At 37.3% G+C, this 15,148-nt stretch overlaps 2 protein-coding genes and 1 non-coding gene across 4 annotated transcripts in view; 2 read left to right on the top strand and 1 right to left on the bottom strand.

The window, feature by feature from the left end:
* The first annotated feature begins 115 nt into the window (after nt 1-115).
* LOC134794688 (asparaginyl-tRNA synthetase) lies at nt 116-1,983 on the top strand. Its single transcript, XM_063766457.1, has 3 exons — nt 116-297; nt 371-1,381; nt 1,665-1,983. The coding sequence occupies exons 1-3, from the start codon at nt 175-177 to the stop codon at nt 1,920-1,922; spliced, it is 1,392 nt and encodes a 463-aa protein (XP_063622527.1). The 5' UTR covers nt 116-174; the 3' UTR covers nt 1,923-1,983.
* A 417-nt stretch (nt 1,984-2,400) lies between these two features.
* Nucleotides 2,401-15,148, bottom strand: part of LOC134794689 (pre-mRNA cleavage complex 2 protein Pcf11) — a 33,164-nt gene continuing 20,416 nt past the window's right edge. For both annotated transcript variants that reach the window (XM_063766458.1, XM_063766459.1), the window contains exons 14-18: nt 14,176-14,328; nt 5,144-5,248; nt 4,434-4,569; nt 3,860-4,023; nt 2,401-3,590 (exon numbers count right to left, since the gene is read on the bottom strand). In XM_063766458.1, coding sequence (XP_063622528.1) covers nt 3,399-3,590; nt 3,860-4,023; nt 4,434-4,569; nt 5,144-5,248; nt 14,176-14,328 — 750 coding nt within the window. In that variant the 3' untranslated portion in view covers nt 2,401-3,398. The remainder of the gene's footprint in view (nt 3,591-3,859; nt 4,024-4,433; nt 4,570-5,143; nt 5,249-14,175; nt 14,329-15,148) is intronic.
* On the top strand, nt 7,172-7,275 carry LOC134795233 (U6 spliceosomal RNA). Its single transcript, XR_010144791.1, has one exon. It is a non-coding gene; the product is annotated as a U6 spliceosomal RNA (small nuclear RNA).

Below are 15,148 nucleotides of genomic sequence, written 5' to 3' on the forward strand. Positions count from 1 at the left end.
ACAATTGAATCTGACTTTTCTGTATAATCGTGTAAAGTAACTTTAATAAAATGTCTATGCCCTACCTAGACTGAAAAGATTGACAATGACATTTACTTGACGTTGACAGATGATCCCACAACCTACAAGTTTTAATTTGGATTCTGTAATTTGTTATGAAAATTATAACAGAAAATGTGGTTTAAAAACTTACTGAAATTCAGAGACTTCTCCAAAATCTCAAACAGTTCTAGAAATTACACTGCAATTGCCTCCGTTTTAGAGAAAGCCAATGTTGGAGAATTTGCCGAAGTCAAGGTTAGGAACAATATTAAAATTGTTATAATTTATCTATTTTTCATTGTGTAATACTAAATTTTAATATTTCTAGGGATGGGTGAAGAACCTCCGAGTGCAAAAAGAGTTAATATTTGCCGACGTAACGGATGGATCCAGCGCTAAAAGACTTCAAATCGTGATACCAAAGAAATTAAAAACAGACGCGCTGACGTACGGTAGCTCGGTGCACATTACTGGCAAGCTGTCCTGCAGCCCGCGGGGGCAGCTCGAGCTCGCCGCCGACAGTGTTAAGGTCCTTGGGGAGTGCGTAGTGGCCGATGGCTACCCCTTCAACCCGCGCACTACTCATCCTCCTGAATACATCCGGCAATTCATGCACCTACGAGCGCGCACCAACTACATATCCTCCATCTTACGAGTCCGAAACGCTGTTACCAAGCACATACATGACTTCTACACATCTAAAGACTACATGCATGTACATACACCCATGTTAACTTCAAATGACTGTGAAGGGGCAGGTGAAGTGTTTAAGGTTCAGCCTGACAATGAGGAGACGGTCAAAGCCATGATGCAGGAAGGTAGAGATAGGGACGCTATTTACTTTGGCACTAAGACATTCCTGACAGTATCAGGACAGTTGCATTTAGAAGCAATATGCCGAGGCATGGGGAATGTATACACACTAGGGCCTACATTCAGAGCAGAGAACTCCCGTTCGAGGCTGCATTTATCGGAATTCTACATGTTAGAGGGAGAGATAGCATTCTGTGATAATATAAAAGATCTCCAATCACATGTAGAAGAATTACTCAAATATGTATTTATAAAGACAAGAGACACAAATGAAGCTGATTTGTATTCTATAGACAAGGACAATAAAGCTCCTTTATGGTTAGATAAAGAGTTTATTACAGTAACTTACGAGGAGGCAAGAATATTATTAGACAAGAAAGGAATGAGTATAACTGAAGAAGGTATAAATAAGGAGCAAGAGCTGGCATTGGTAGATTACTGCAATGGTGTACCCGTGTTTGTGGTAAAATGGCCTAAGAATTTGAAATCATTCTACATGAAGGAATGTGAAGATGATCCAAACAAGGTATATGCTGATTCTAAAAATATATTTGCTTTTTAGCCAAAATGCTCTGAATAAATTGTCATACATTAATTTGCAAACAATTCTACTAAAAGTTTACTACCAATTGTACAAAATCCTACCACACCAGATAATTGCTCAAAGGTTAACAGAAAGAGATCCCTTAAAGGGATAACTGTTTGTTTTTTAGTATATTTATGTTCTATGATTGAATCATGGATAAAATAATGTATCTGTTTATTATACCAACTATTGTGTGTAAGCTAAAAAGCATTTTTTATTGCAGGTAGATGCTTTGGATCTCCTAACGTCAATAACAGGAGAGCTAGTAGGCGGGAGTCTCAGAGAGGACAACTATGACAAACTAAAATCCAAGCTGCCATCCGACAGCCTGGGCTGGTACTTGGAATTGCGGAAATTCGGCAACATCCCGACTGGAGGCTTCGGTCTGGGCCTGGAGAGACTACTACAGAGTTTGTGTGGAGTGGCCAATATCAAGGATACTCTACCCTTCCCTAGGTGGCCACATAATTGTAGCTTGTAAATTTTGTTAGATATACATATAGGTATAATTTATTTCTTGTTAATAAATGTAATCAATTGACTATTTTTGTTTTTATTTAATCTTGAATGTATTGCTACAAATTACTACTTTTTCTTAAAATACATTTTATGGTGGGTAACATATTCCCTTTGCCCAATCCAATTAAGGTATACTAAGATATGTAGCGTTTTTTTTTTCTAATCAAAAGGTAGAAACAATTAATTAAAATTATCAGTAAGTTTACTCTTTCGAATCCTGAATGCATTGTCACTATGCTACTTACTAATCCTGCAAGTAATGGGGTCTGAACAAGAGTTGTTACGAAATAAAACAATTATGTTGCATTATGAACTTTATTTACAAATTAAAATCTAAAGGAAACAAATTGTGTGATGTGATTATTAATTTAACAGAAAATAGAAGAAACAAAGGCAAAGCTATGTGCATAAAAGAAAACCATATTTTTAAATTTTCCAAATTTTATTAAAAATAGTTTGAGCAAAAGCTAACTAGAACAGGTAACGATTTCGTTAAACCTAACATCCTGCAGTTTCGAATAGAAACATACTTCAAACAAATATACATAAAGTAAAATTGGCTACATGAAAAGAGATTCAAAATCTTTTTCACAAATAGGAGCTTACATTCAGGTAAGAAAAGAATAAAAGCTGTTGAAAACAATAAGATAGTCAGTTGTAAGTATATAATAATGTAATGTTAACAATATGTACAGAAAATAAACACCCACCACTCGAGAAGCACACAACTAGATCTCAAACAGAATACACAAACTTAATTTTAATATCACATTTTGTTTAAATTAAAATTATACAATCACTACTTATGTTCGTTCACACATTAGTATAAAAGTAAATTCAATTTCAGCTTCTATAGAGTCAAACTCTAACCATTAAACAATCCAGGCCCTATTCAAATCTTACATGCATATATACAAATTATGAGTGTGAAATAAAACAGTTACAATTATTATTTTATAATAATACCAGCAACATTACATAATGAATGTTAAAGTATACATTTTATAGTTACTAAATGTATTCACAAATTGGTAGATTATTCATGTTTTTTATAAAACGGGTTTTATGATAATTTGGAATTTATAATCATAATCACATAGTATTACATAGCTGATTCCGAATATCAAGCCAAATACTCTAGAATTTAAACTCCAATTGTGAAGCTTTCTCAAATAAAGGTGTGATACATTATGTTTATAATAATTCCTGTAACAAAACTTTGTGACAACACAAATTCCCTGTTCTTACAGTCCACAAAATATTACCAAAGAAACACAGAAACAAATACCAAAGCTATTTTAGCACATAACAAAAGTTACAATTACTTTTGGAAATGGTAAATTTCACACCTATTGAATTTTTGTTTATACGCGCACAGCAAAAGTTATATTCTGTAGATGGTAAAATTGACTCCCGTTTTAAACACTGCACACACGCATCACATGATAGAGCAGAGTCCGGAGAGCTCGGTGCCCTTGTTGACGGGCGGCTGGCGGCTGAACGCCACGCCCTCCAGCTCGGGCTTCAGCGTGAAGGACAGCTCGGGCTCCTCGCCGGGCGGCGGCGGCTCGTCGTCGCTCTCCTCCGGCTCCACGCGGGGAGGCGTGGCCACGAGGCTGGCGGAGGCGGGCTGGGGATACAACAATGTAATCAGTTTCAGCTCGGTGTAGCGAGACAGAATGAAATAGAAGATCTACGGGATATTGATGAAGGCCCTTCATCAATTTCATTGAAGGGTGAGACTAATAAAATATGATTTATATTTACTACCACGCAATTTTCTAGTAACCTAATTCTGAAAGTCACCGATATTTACGTTTTTATCGTAAAGAAAGGCGGATGCTCTCAAGCGTGATGGTATGGTGCTGGTGGTTTCTAATAGAATGTTAGAAGTGGTACCTTGTGTGCGGGCGCGCTGATGTTGATGCGGATGGGCTGCGGCGGCGGCGCGGCGGGCGCGGCGGGCTCGGCGTTGCCGTCGATGGCGGGCAGCAGCGCCGCGAGGGACGAGTCCGGGGCGGCACGGATGGCTTCCTCCTCCGCCGTTATTATTGGCTCGTCGTCTGGAAATCGTTAACGACGTCGATTAGTTCCTAGGGGCTCCTAAATGTTTCTTAGCTTGAGTTGTTGTCATATTATGATATTACTTCCCGAATAGTTTACTTGTAAATGCCGATATCCTCGCCGTAAGGCATATGAATTCCGAGCCCCGAGTCTTGGATTCGAACCGAGATAAAGTCACCTTTAGTTGGAGATAAACATCATAAGAAATCCAAACTAATAAAACAAACTAAACTAATCCCAATTTTTAAAGGCGAAATAGGAGTCGTCATTAAAAAGCCCAATTCTTAGAATTACGTAAACAAAACGAAACATGAGCCACATCTCATCAGCCATGAAATTAAAATATTATAAAAATGCCCTCAACTTAAACAACCTTCTATGATATATTAAACTAAACAGAGTAACATACCCGGATCGACGGGCTCCTGCTTTATCCGTATGTTCTCGTAGTCGATCTTGGCCTGTTCGTCGCGCTGCTTCCGTTCCGCGCTCGTCTCGTCGTCCGTGTCGTAATCCTCTACCACCACCTCTGGTACTGGCTCCGCCTATAAAAATATTTATTGTTATGCCAATACATTACACAATACATAATAAATGTCAAAAATAAAATACTAGCGCTTTATCTAAGCTACCGTAGCTAAGTAAGTACTACCGATAGGGTGTTTACTGGCCATTACGGGGGTCAAAGGATTTCTGGCCAAGATGGGACACTCTGACAACACCGATTGTCGTATGTGTGGCGAAGAGGAAGAGACAGTAAAACACCTATGAATGTCACGCCCTCACCAGAAAAAAAATGAAGGAATTTGGAGCAGGACATCTAGAACCAAAGGAGTTTAAAACGCTACCCATGAGCTCCATCATCCGGCACATGGATATGGTGGGAAAAGCTCTTGAGTAGTTGACGGATCTTTTCTAGGGGGTAATTGCACAAAAGATCCCTATGGGTCGAAGTGTATCCGCAAGGGCCCCCGAAAACAATAAGAAGTACCGAGCTACTAACAATGGCGATGTATGCGATGGTGCGCGCGATCCACCCCTCGCACCCCGCACGATTGGGCCCCTGTCTAGACAGCTTCGTCGAATGACTGTATTGCTTTATTATAAAAACTAGCCTACCTTGAACACAACGTCGTCTTCATCGCCATCTTCTAGTATTTCCTCCGGTACTTCCTCTTTGGGCGGTTCAGGAGCGGGCTCCGGCGTGTCGTCCAGGTCCTCGATCTGGTGACAAGCATGATTTCATTGACAAACGAATGGGGAACCAATAAGTTGGTGAATGATGGCTAAACTTAAAGCTGCGTTGGTTCCTACGCTACTATCCTACTATTTTTTCTATTTTATTATATTTAGGGGCTTAAATCAGTTACATGATTATGTCAGCCCATCCTACTAGATACTTATATTGGCCAAAAATAGTATGAGTAACGCTAACTGGCGCGTGCGACGGGTTTACGTACTCCACTTCGTGCACCCGCGCCAGCTCGCGGACGCCCTTGTTGTCGATCGTCTCGTCGACGTCCTTGATTTATTTATTATTTATTTATTTAATACAATTATGTTTACGCGGCATTACAGTAATAATAACAATACCAATGCGCCGAGAAACGCTTACAAAATATTTGTTTACAAGAAAAATATAACACAAGGTAGGTACAAGATACAACATACACAGGAAGAACAGAAATAACAAATCACATCACATAACACATGGTATAATAATATACTCCGCCTGGTACTCTATTCCGAGATTCGCGTATGACCTAACTGACACGGGCCTACGTCATCATGCTGTTTACAGGTTCCCAAACTTTAAAATGTGGGAGAATTTTAACCAACGGTGAAAATTATTTTAACGGCATTAATTTTAAGTTATTCATGTAGAAACATAGTAAAATAAAACAAATCTAATGTATTAAATTAAACTTTATTTATCTATACAAGACAAACGTTTAAAAAACTAATTCACAGTTACACATTAATTACCAAGCTTACGACGTGAAAAGTTTGGAAAACACTGCGACTGCTGACACTGAGCGAGAAGGAAATAACAATTAACACGCGTTCGACAAGGATGACGGTCAGGGCATGAAGTTATCTAGATCCGAATTGTCAAATGTGACAGCGCTATCCTGTGTTGCCAGTAGTATAAACAGAATTACCCGAACGTCTGAAATTTCCTTCGTGAATCGGAAGATATTGCTAACGAATAATTAAACAACTGTACCGATATTCGAAACCTAAGAATAATATTGAGAATGGCAACATTGTGTTGTCGGTCGTATTGTCCTTTACTAGCATATACGTCCCTCTCTCTCTCTCACATTCCCACCACAGAGCAGTTGGTTTTGACAGGTGTTTGACAGTTACCGCCAAAACAAATTTCCAAGTCATTGGCTTGCTGTTTTTCCATCTGGAAGGTCGTGAAGCTAAACTGCTGGTGAGTTTTTGAATTTGTACCCCAGTTTAGCTGACTATATTGAAAAACAGTTTCTAACGGCTTTTGCCGTTCGAAATAAATATTTAAATTTAATTGTCCGTTAAACAATCTAGCAAATAAAAACGATCCGGAATAGTGATGTGCAAGTGTTTTCAAAGGCTGCCTGCGCGCACCGTGGCTATGCCAATGAAAATACTAAAACACATGTTAGAAAACACATCGAGCTGGTAAAGCGTGCACGTGTCACCATTATAATTTAATTTTATACCTACATTAAGTCTCTTCAGAGTCTTGTTAGTTTAAATCTTTGTGTGTGTGTATAATAACGGTTGAAATTTTAATACTTAAATGGTGATCTGTGGAGGCATACCCTTCAGTTTTCAAGTGATTTGTGTTTTCGAATACGAAAGGATCGGATAGTTAATACGTGTTACGTAGAACCTACGTATGAAGGTAGAAGCTTATAGACGTGTAGGTTTTATCTGTCCAAGTATCTATCAGCAATTTGTCTTTTTATCCCGTTCCGGGTTAATATAATATTTATTGCAAAATTTATTTTTTGGTAATAAACTTGCTGATAAATAATGTGTATCCGCTTAGGAGTCGACGAAGCCCCGCTTCGCGGGGCTTCTATTTCCGCTCTGAGGGACACAAGGTAACGAACAAACCTACATCGCAAACATTGCATTTATTTTTGTGGAAAGTGAGTACTTCGGCAGTACATAAACTTAAATCTGACTAGACATAGAGAGAGATTAGCATGGCTCTGCGCAAGAATGACATGCGAAATCGTGAAGTATTTCACTCTTTATCTACCAACTTATATCTCTCCAACTAGATCATTGATTTAAAAAAAAAAAAAAAAAAAAAAAAAAATTGGTTAAAATGTAGGTAATAGGTACCTACTTAAATAAATAACTTAGCAGGTACTTACAGCCTAAAAAGGTTAAGGAAAGAACTCTTGCATGTAGTTGCTATATGTGCTTGTGTTATTTTGGATTTGAATAATTTGATTATTAATTCTATACGTAACTACATACAAGAGGGTCAATTCTTAAGCCTACCTACCTACCTACATAAATAGTACACTTGTAAACGTTTCAAATAAAATCGGAAGCCTGTGATTTGGAAGGGCATTAACGATACGGGAATCTTTAGATTGATTCATTGACGAAGACGCATGGTTTGGTTCATATTGTCAAATTATATTAGTTAACTGTAGAGTTAAAGTTTAGTTTTGGCAAATCTGCGCGTCACCGTGAATGACACTGTCTAAAAGTGCCTGTTAAAGCCTGCTTAAAGCCTTTCACCTTGTCGAGCAAGGAACCCGCAACTAAGGGAATATTACCCACAGGGTATTTGATTTGAATGATATTCTTAAACCTATGTCTGTTATGGTTCCACCTGCGTGAGGTGTGCCTAAGAGAATCTTTTATTCGTTCACAAACTAACGTCATGTTATTTGTGATAAAACCAATATATTATGTACCTATCTAAGCCTGCGCAAGGCTGCCATGTTTCCACCTGCGTAAGGTGTGCCAAAGAATCTTTGATTCGTTCACAAACTGACGTCAAATTATTGATGATGATATTATAACCTATGTAAGCCTGCGCAAGGCATGTCAGACATATTCACAGAAATATAAATGATATGGTTATAACACAAGCGAGCGAGTAGGCCACAATCAGAAAAATATTACAAAGATGAATTTGTAAATATCTCCTCTTAGAGAAAGTAAAAAGGGTTTAAAATAATGTTTTGAGTAAAAATCAGTCGAAATAGGCAAGGCTTCGTTATTAGAGTTTTCATTTCTGTTTACCAATCTATTCTAAGGGTCCCGAACACCCTGTTGGCTAAACCCAAAATTGGGCTAATTAACTGTGGTAAAAGTGAAAACTACTTACTATTTACAATAACATTTCTAAAATCATAAAAGGTAAAAAATAACCTACGATTCCAGACCTATCTCGACTCATTTTTATTTTAAAGATGATAAAATCTTTGCTACCTAATATATAAATAAAATTGTGGTCTGGAGACGCTAAGCCTCATAACTTGGGCGGCATAGATAATACTAAGAAATTTAGTCGCTGAATTTCGACTATAAGCCCAGGCAGAATATTGATAATTAGAATAAGGAGTGGTCAATCCTCCAAGGTCCAGATAATCTGTGGACTCTTATTAAATCAGGCTCGGTAAGCTCACGACACGACAGAGCTTACGATTCCATTCTGAAATAAGCTATGTTTACAATATATATTACTCATAGTGTGAAACAAACAGCCTGCTCAAGGTGTACAAAAGGTCCGTTTAACGGCCCTATGAATATCTAAAAACCTTTGAAGTCTAGGCCTGCTAAGGCAGACTAGAAATAAATACATATGATCCCAATGTAAAAGCAGCTCACAGTTGCATACATTATATTTGCCTCGAGAGCACTAGTCTTTCAGTTAATATGTTTACGAGTACCTACCTATGTACACGATATGACCAAGGTTACCTACCTATTTAATTATTATATCCCTGACTGCCATGGTATGGGAAATTATTATGTGCTGGCGGTGCTGCACAAGCATGTTTGAAATAAAATATACAAAACTGGCCTAACGGGCCTTTATGAATTATGTATTTTACACCCTTATGTCTGTATTGTGACCCTGGAAGTTTTAAACCACCTGTATCGTAAGTGCTCCCATGCACGGATTAAGTTTATTATAAACTACCCATGCCCTAACCTCAAGGGCAAGTGCTTCTATGCACGGACCAGATACTGTTACCGCTTAATTCACTTATCATGACTTGTCATAGTTTGATACTACACGTTTAACAAATTTAAGAACGTGGAATGTACCCACTACAAAAGGTTTTTAAAAACAGTGACTGAATGGTTTGCACGAAAGGTTCTAGCACAACTTCTGGGCGGTCACGCCTAGGGCATGACCCTCTAGTTCTCAATTTATACAAAATTATAGCATTGTGATACTGTTCGCTTGCACAATAAAATAGAGAAACAGGAGCACGCCTTGCGATAAGGCGAAGCTATTTTGAAACGCCAAACTTTCAAAAATGGATTGAAATATGTAAATATGTCTTTGGTGTGGAACATGTACACCCAAACAAATGCAGTCATTTATTATATGTTGGCAAAACTCTGCCAAAGTGTTAGTCTGTCTGTACAGCGTAACCTGAAGGCATCAATGCACAATTGCACATGAATCTCTTGAAACATGGTGGATTAATTAATTTACACCCCGCCTGTGTCTTGCTCTTACAAAATCCACAAGTTAAGGACCTCAACCTATCTAGGTACCCTTCTTGCCCGAGACCTGGAAAAAATGTTCACTATAATCTCATGCAGTCAAGTGTCGGAAAACTAGGTCCACACACTTAGCGCTACTGTGAATATATATCTAAAAAGTCTGTAGACTGCCTTCCAGGAGGCGGGATGCTAATAGACTAGCCTATATAGTAGGCCAGAGATATAGTATTCAAAAGCACACTGGTCCAAATCCAGTAATATTATATGTATTTCAAAATATAAAATAATTGACAATTCGGCGTATATTTGATATCAAAAAGTTACAATTATCCTTAGTTCATAAGGAGGATAAGTATACATAAATATCAAATAGATTCGACAAAGTGTTGACTCTAGCATTGGATGAAATAGGTCCCTCTTAAAGGGCCTCTGCGCTGTTGGCTTTGGGCCCACGGGTGCCCGGCAAAAGGTCGGGGACCCCATGGTCCGCACAGTTATTGCAAATAATGTATGATCACTAAATAAACACACAAATTTGCATTTTGGTTAAAAACACATATGCGATGAGCTAAGGTTTCGAATTAAGTACCTTATTCTTAATAATTTACACACTGGAAAGAGGAAACTGAATATTCAGAATTAAGCAATGCTATGAATGGTTTACATAAATTAAACCACTTTAGCGTTCAGAACCAATCAAGCTTATGCCTACTAGTAGGCACCAGATAAGGTAAACTACTCTTACTGGATATATAGAAATTAATGAGTACAATTAAGGTCACTTGATGATAGCTAAACATGAATATAAGCAGAATGAGCCTGCACCTTTACAAATATAATTGATAAGGTTCTGTGCTGCGATCATATATAACCATGGATACCGCCTTTAGGAACATTACCGTTCAAATTCTCGGGCCAAATTAGCACACATACAAAATTACGCCTACATTCAAATAAGACGACGCGTTTACAGAGCCTGTAATCAAAGCTGGTAAACAAAATAAGAGTCATCTTTATTACACTAATGGTACATAGCTAAGTGTAGATGAAATGCATATAATGTCAATAACTACCAATCAGCGACATTAATCCGCTAATAACCTTCTTGCTGTACGTACTGGCCGCTGAGAGTGGCGGTTCATATTTGATTAGAATATGACTTGGACAGGGATAGGTTTATGCCATACAGTGAAGAACCAGTCAAATAATTCACGTATAATAATTTAATGCAGATTAAAAGATAACTAGTTAAAATGTTGTTATGACATGACAGATTAACTCAACATAAGTAAATATATCATTGTTGTATAAATGTATTCCGCTATAATAAGTATTTTGTATATTTTATTATCAATCTGCATGGCAGTGCGAAGTCACGTTCAGGTATAGTCTGTCCGTTTTTCTAAGATCAAGTACGCCATAGTAAATGTATGGCGAACTTGATCTTAGAAATCGGACTGGCTATACAGTCTGCAAAATTTACATGGGTACACGAATCGGGTCAAAAATATTTGAACAGGCGGAGTCACAATAAATCCCCACTTTCAGTTCAGAATATTTTATATGTATATAGCCGCGGTCAAGCAAGTTTGTCAGTAGAAAAAGGTGCAAAATTAAAATTTTGTATAGGACCACAGCCGTTCGCGCGCTTACATTTTCTAAATTTGCCGCTCTTATAATATTTTAAACTTTCGCGTTTTGAACACATATTAACTCACATTACACGAAACGAAACTGATTTACGTCGGTAAATCAAGGTAATTGAATATAATTCGCGTTAGACCCGTCTATAATGTGAGTTAATATGTTTGCCGCTCTTTTCTACTGACGGAAATGGCTTGAGAGAGAACCTACATATATGTGACAGTAGAGGGTGGATTCAAATGATCAACATTTTCAGATAATGTGTGTATTTGTTAAATTAATTCAGTGAAAGCATGATAGGAAAAATGTATCTACATATAGGAGACCGGGTATGATTATCTCACGGGTTATATCTCATGAATAGAACATATTCTAGATATCTTGCCAGGCATCCACTCAATTTCATGTCTCTCTAATTGGACAGCTTTTTTCCATAGTTCTCTGCGAATAGCATCTTGTGGGAATCTGAATGGAAAGTAATGTAAAATGACAATACCAAATTTGATTATTAATTTGAAATAACTAGGTAGTTTTTTTATAGCTCCATCTCATGAAATAAAAAAGGAAAATACAAATCTGTAAGAAGGAATTTATTACTACATTTATAATTATATAGAAATTATTTTAACCAAACACAAGTTAATAAAATAGTCTACTTCATTTAGCATAACACCATCCCTATTATCCTCGCAATTTAAAAAGTCGTATGTTGTTATGAAAGTCGTATGCAGTTGTTACGTTTTAGCTTAGCACGGTAGTATTGAAAACAAATCGTCATGTTTTTTCCAAATTCTACTGAAGTTATCTGTTTACTACAAGTGAAAAGTGATTCCACTGTCCTTGGTATGAACTAAAATAACTTCTGCACCGCTTCGCGACACATGAATATATTTTTAATTACAAAAAAACGTTGTTTTTATAAATCAATTTAGCCATTTGTCACTGACTGTCATCTCGGTGGTACTGAGATTGCCAATCGAGCAGTTTGTAAGTACCGCCTATCGCGGGGTAGTTTGCGTTGGGTCATAATTGAGCGGACAGAATACTTCCATGTATAGCATTTCGCTGGTTCTGTGGCATTTCTATATTAACCATTTGAACGCCAAGAGCACCAAAAAGCGTCATAACTAGGCGTGCCCACATGAGTGTTATGTTATGGCTTAAGCTCTCAAAGTAACCTTCACAATTTTAAGTAAGGTTTGTTTAGGTACATTAGCTCGCGTTCGCGTTAGTAAAGCGTACAAAGGATTAAATGCATTTTATAGCTATAACCAAGTATATAGCTCACACTGACTCACAGTCATTAAAGGAATTCAGTAATTCCCTATGACATTTTAGTAAGTAGGTACCCAATATTAACTTATTTGTGGGTAGTGATAGTGAATTATAACGAATATTTAAAATATTCGTCTACTTAATCCCGAGGGATTCTGGAAATAAGAAAGGTCTTGTCCTTGTTATATTCCTGCAACTGCTTACTTTACTAGATGATTATTATCAAATTTGTTAATAATTGGGAGTTATAAATAAAAATTACTCGAGTACTTTATGATTTTATTCTTTTCATACTTGAATTACATCACTCCTTACCACAGATGTTGTATGCTCCTTGAAGAGTAGACTGACTTATCTCATCTTCTTTTACCTAGTTTTCACATACTAATTAAGTATAGCACCATTGTGGTGACTCATTTTTTCTCTTTGAACATTTATAAGTACATTAAGTACGTATATGAAATGTAAAGTTAGTAACATAATATAATGGTATATCAAATTGTATGCTTTACATAATACCTCTCTCCTCACAGGTGTTAAAATAAAGGGTGTACTACATAACTAATTAAACACACGTAATATAATAATATTACATATACATAATAAGTACATGTATAATCACATTGGCTTGGCGTCTTCCCACCACCAGGCGATAACAAACACGTCTCAATATTATTCTTAGGTTTCGAATATCGGTACAGTTGTTTAATGACAGCGTTTTACACAAAAATAAAACGCTAATTAAATAACTTACCATATTCGAAACCTAAACTTTTAATCCTGCCTGGTGTAAATATGTATAATTTTGAGACAATGACTTGGAAATTTGTTTTGGCGGTAACTGTCAAACACCTGTCAAAACCAACTGCTCTGTGGTGGGAATGTGAGAGAGAGAGAGGGACGTATATGCTAGTAAAGGACAATACGACCGACAACACAATGTTGCCATTCTCAATATTATTCTTAGGTTTCGAATATGGTAAGTTATTTAATTAGCGTTTTATTTTTGTGTAAAACGCTGTCATTAAAATTGACGTGTTATTGTAAAATTTAAGATAAAATACATTATAAATGAAAATTATAAAATTATAAAGAAATATTTTAACTTATTAACCATAGCTATAATGTACCCATGTAACATGTTATGTTGAAATAAAGTGGCAATGTTATTGTGACGTAGGCCCGTGTCACTCTGGGAATAGAAGACCATGTTTTATTAGACCATGACATAACATATTATTACCTATACACGGACTGTGGAAGGCCTGTCATCCATCGTCTCACAATACTTCAGACACTCACGGTACACAGTCGTCCATCTCCATGCAAACAAATCACAATCAGGTGCTGACGTCAGGAGCGCATTGAGTAGTGTCAATGCTCGAGGGAGCGGCGAATTCCTGCGTGACACAGTGCGAGCCATTGATCTTATCACTCACCTCGACGGGTTTGTCGTTGTCGACGACCTCGACAACGGACTCGTTGTCCGAGTTGTCGATCGTCTCGTCGACGTCCTTGATCTTATCACTCACCTCGACGGGTTTGTCGTTGTCGACGACCTCGACAACTGACTCGTTGTCGGAGTTGTCGATCGTCTCGTCGACGTCCTTGATCTCGATGGCCTCCTCCATCTTCTCCTCTTGTGGGGTCTCCTCTTTGGGCGGCTCTTCTTTTGTGAGCGACGCCTGTAATTAATGCATATTATAGTACACTAAATCGTTGCATGAGTATTATAGTTGTGTAAATAGTTATATAATCAATATTTCAGTTTAAAGGTGTCATTTAGTATTGAACATTAAAATCTGAAGCCCTAATTCAAACACTAAAGTAGACTATTACTAACGAGGAGACTGGTTAGATCTTTTCCCCAAAATCGTTAATTCCGCGTAGCAAATTTTCCATTCGCATTTTTTTCCACCCGAATTTCTGCCCATACCCTTTTTTGTTATTCGCTTATATCTCTACAGTTTTATTTCTTAGGTTAAATTTTTCTCATAATTAATACTTTCCAAGTCGTTTTATTCGCTTTCTTTTTATTTCTTAGGCGATAATATTACCATGATCCCACCGCACTGTTTCTTTTCAAAAAAACCTAACCTACCTACACTTTTTTGTGTAATGTTTTCATGGACGTCACACTAAATTAATAGGTTAGGTTCGTTAGGTAGCTTCAGATGCCCGAAGGGCAAACCGCCCAGAAATAGGAGCCCTGCGAAACGGGGCTCCGTCTAGCTAAGTTGTGAACTAAATGTTTTTTGAAAAGAAAGTGGGGTGGGGTAATCGATTTTTTGATTATAGAATAAACGCCGTAAGAAATATTTGTGAGTGGCTAAATTGTCTAATGGGAAAATATGCGAATGGAAAAATCATATTAGGAATTAATGCGTCTGGTGTAAATTAAGAATAGGAAAAAATGCGAATATAAATTATGCTATAGGTAAATTATGATTTTGGGAAAATGATCTAACCAGTCAACGAGGAACGGAAAGTAAAGATTGCCTGACG

This window comes from Cydia splendana, chromosome 11 (genome assembly GCF_910591565.1).
Source record: "Cydia splendana chromosome 11, ilCydSple1.2, whole genome shotgun sequence".
Lineage (NCBI taxonomy): Eukaryota > Metazoa > Arthropoda > Insecta > Lepidoptera > Tortricidae > Cydia > Cydia splendana.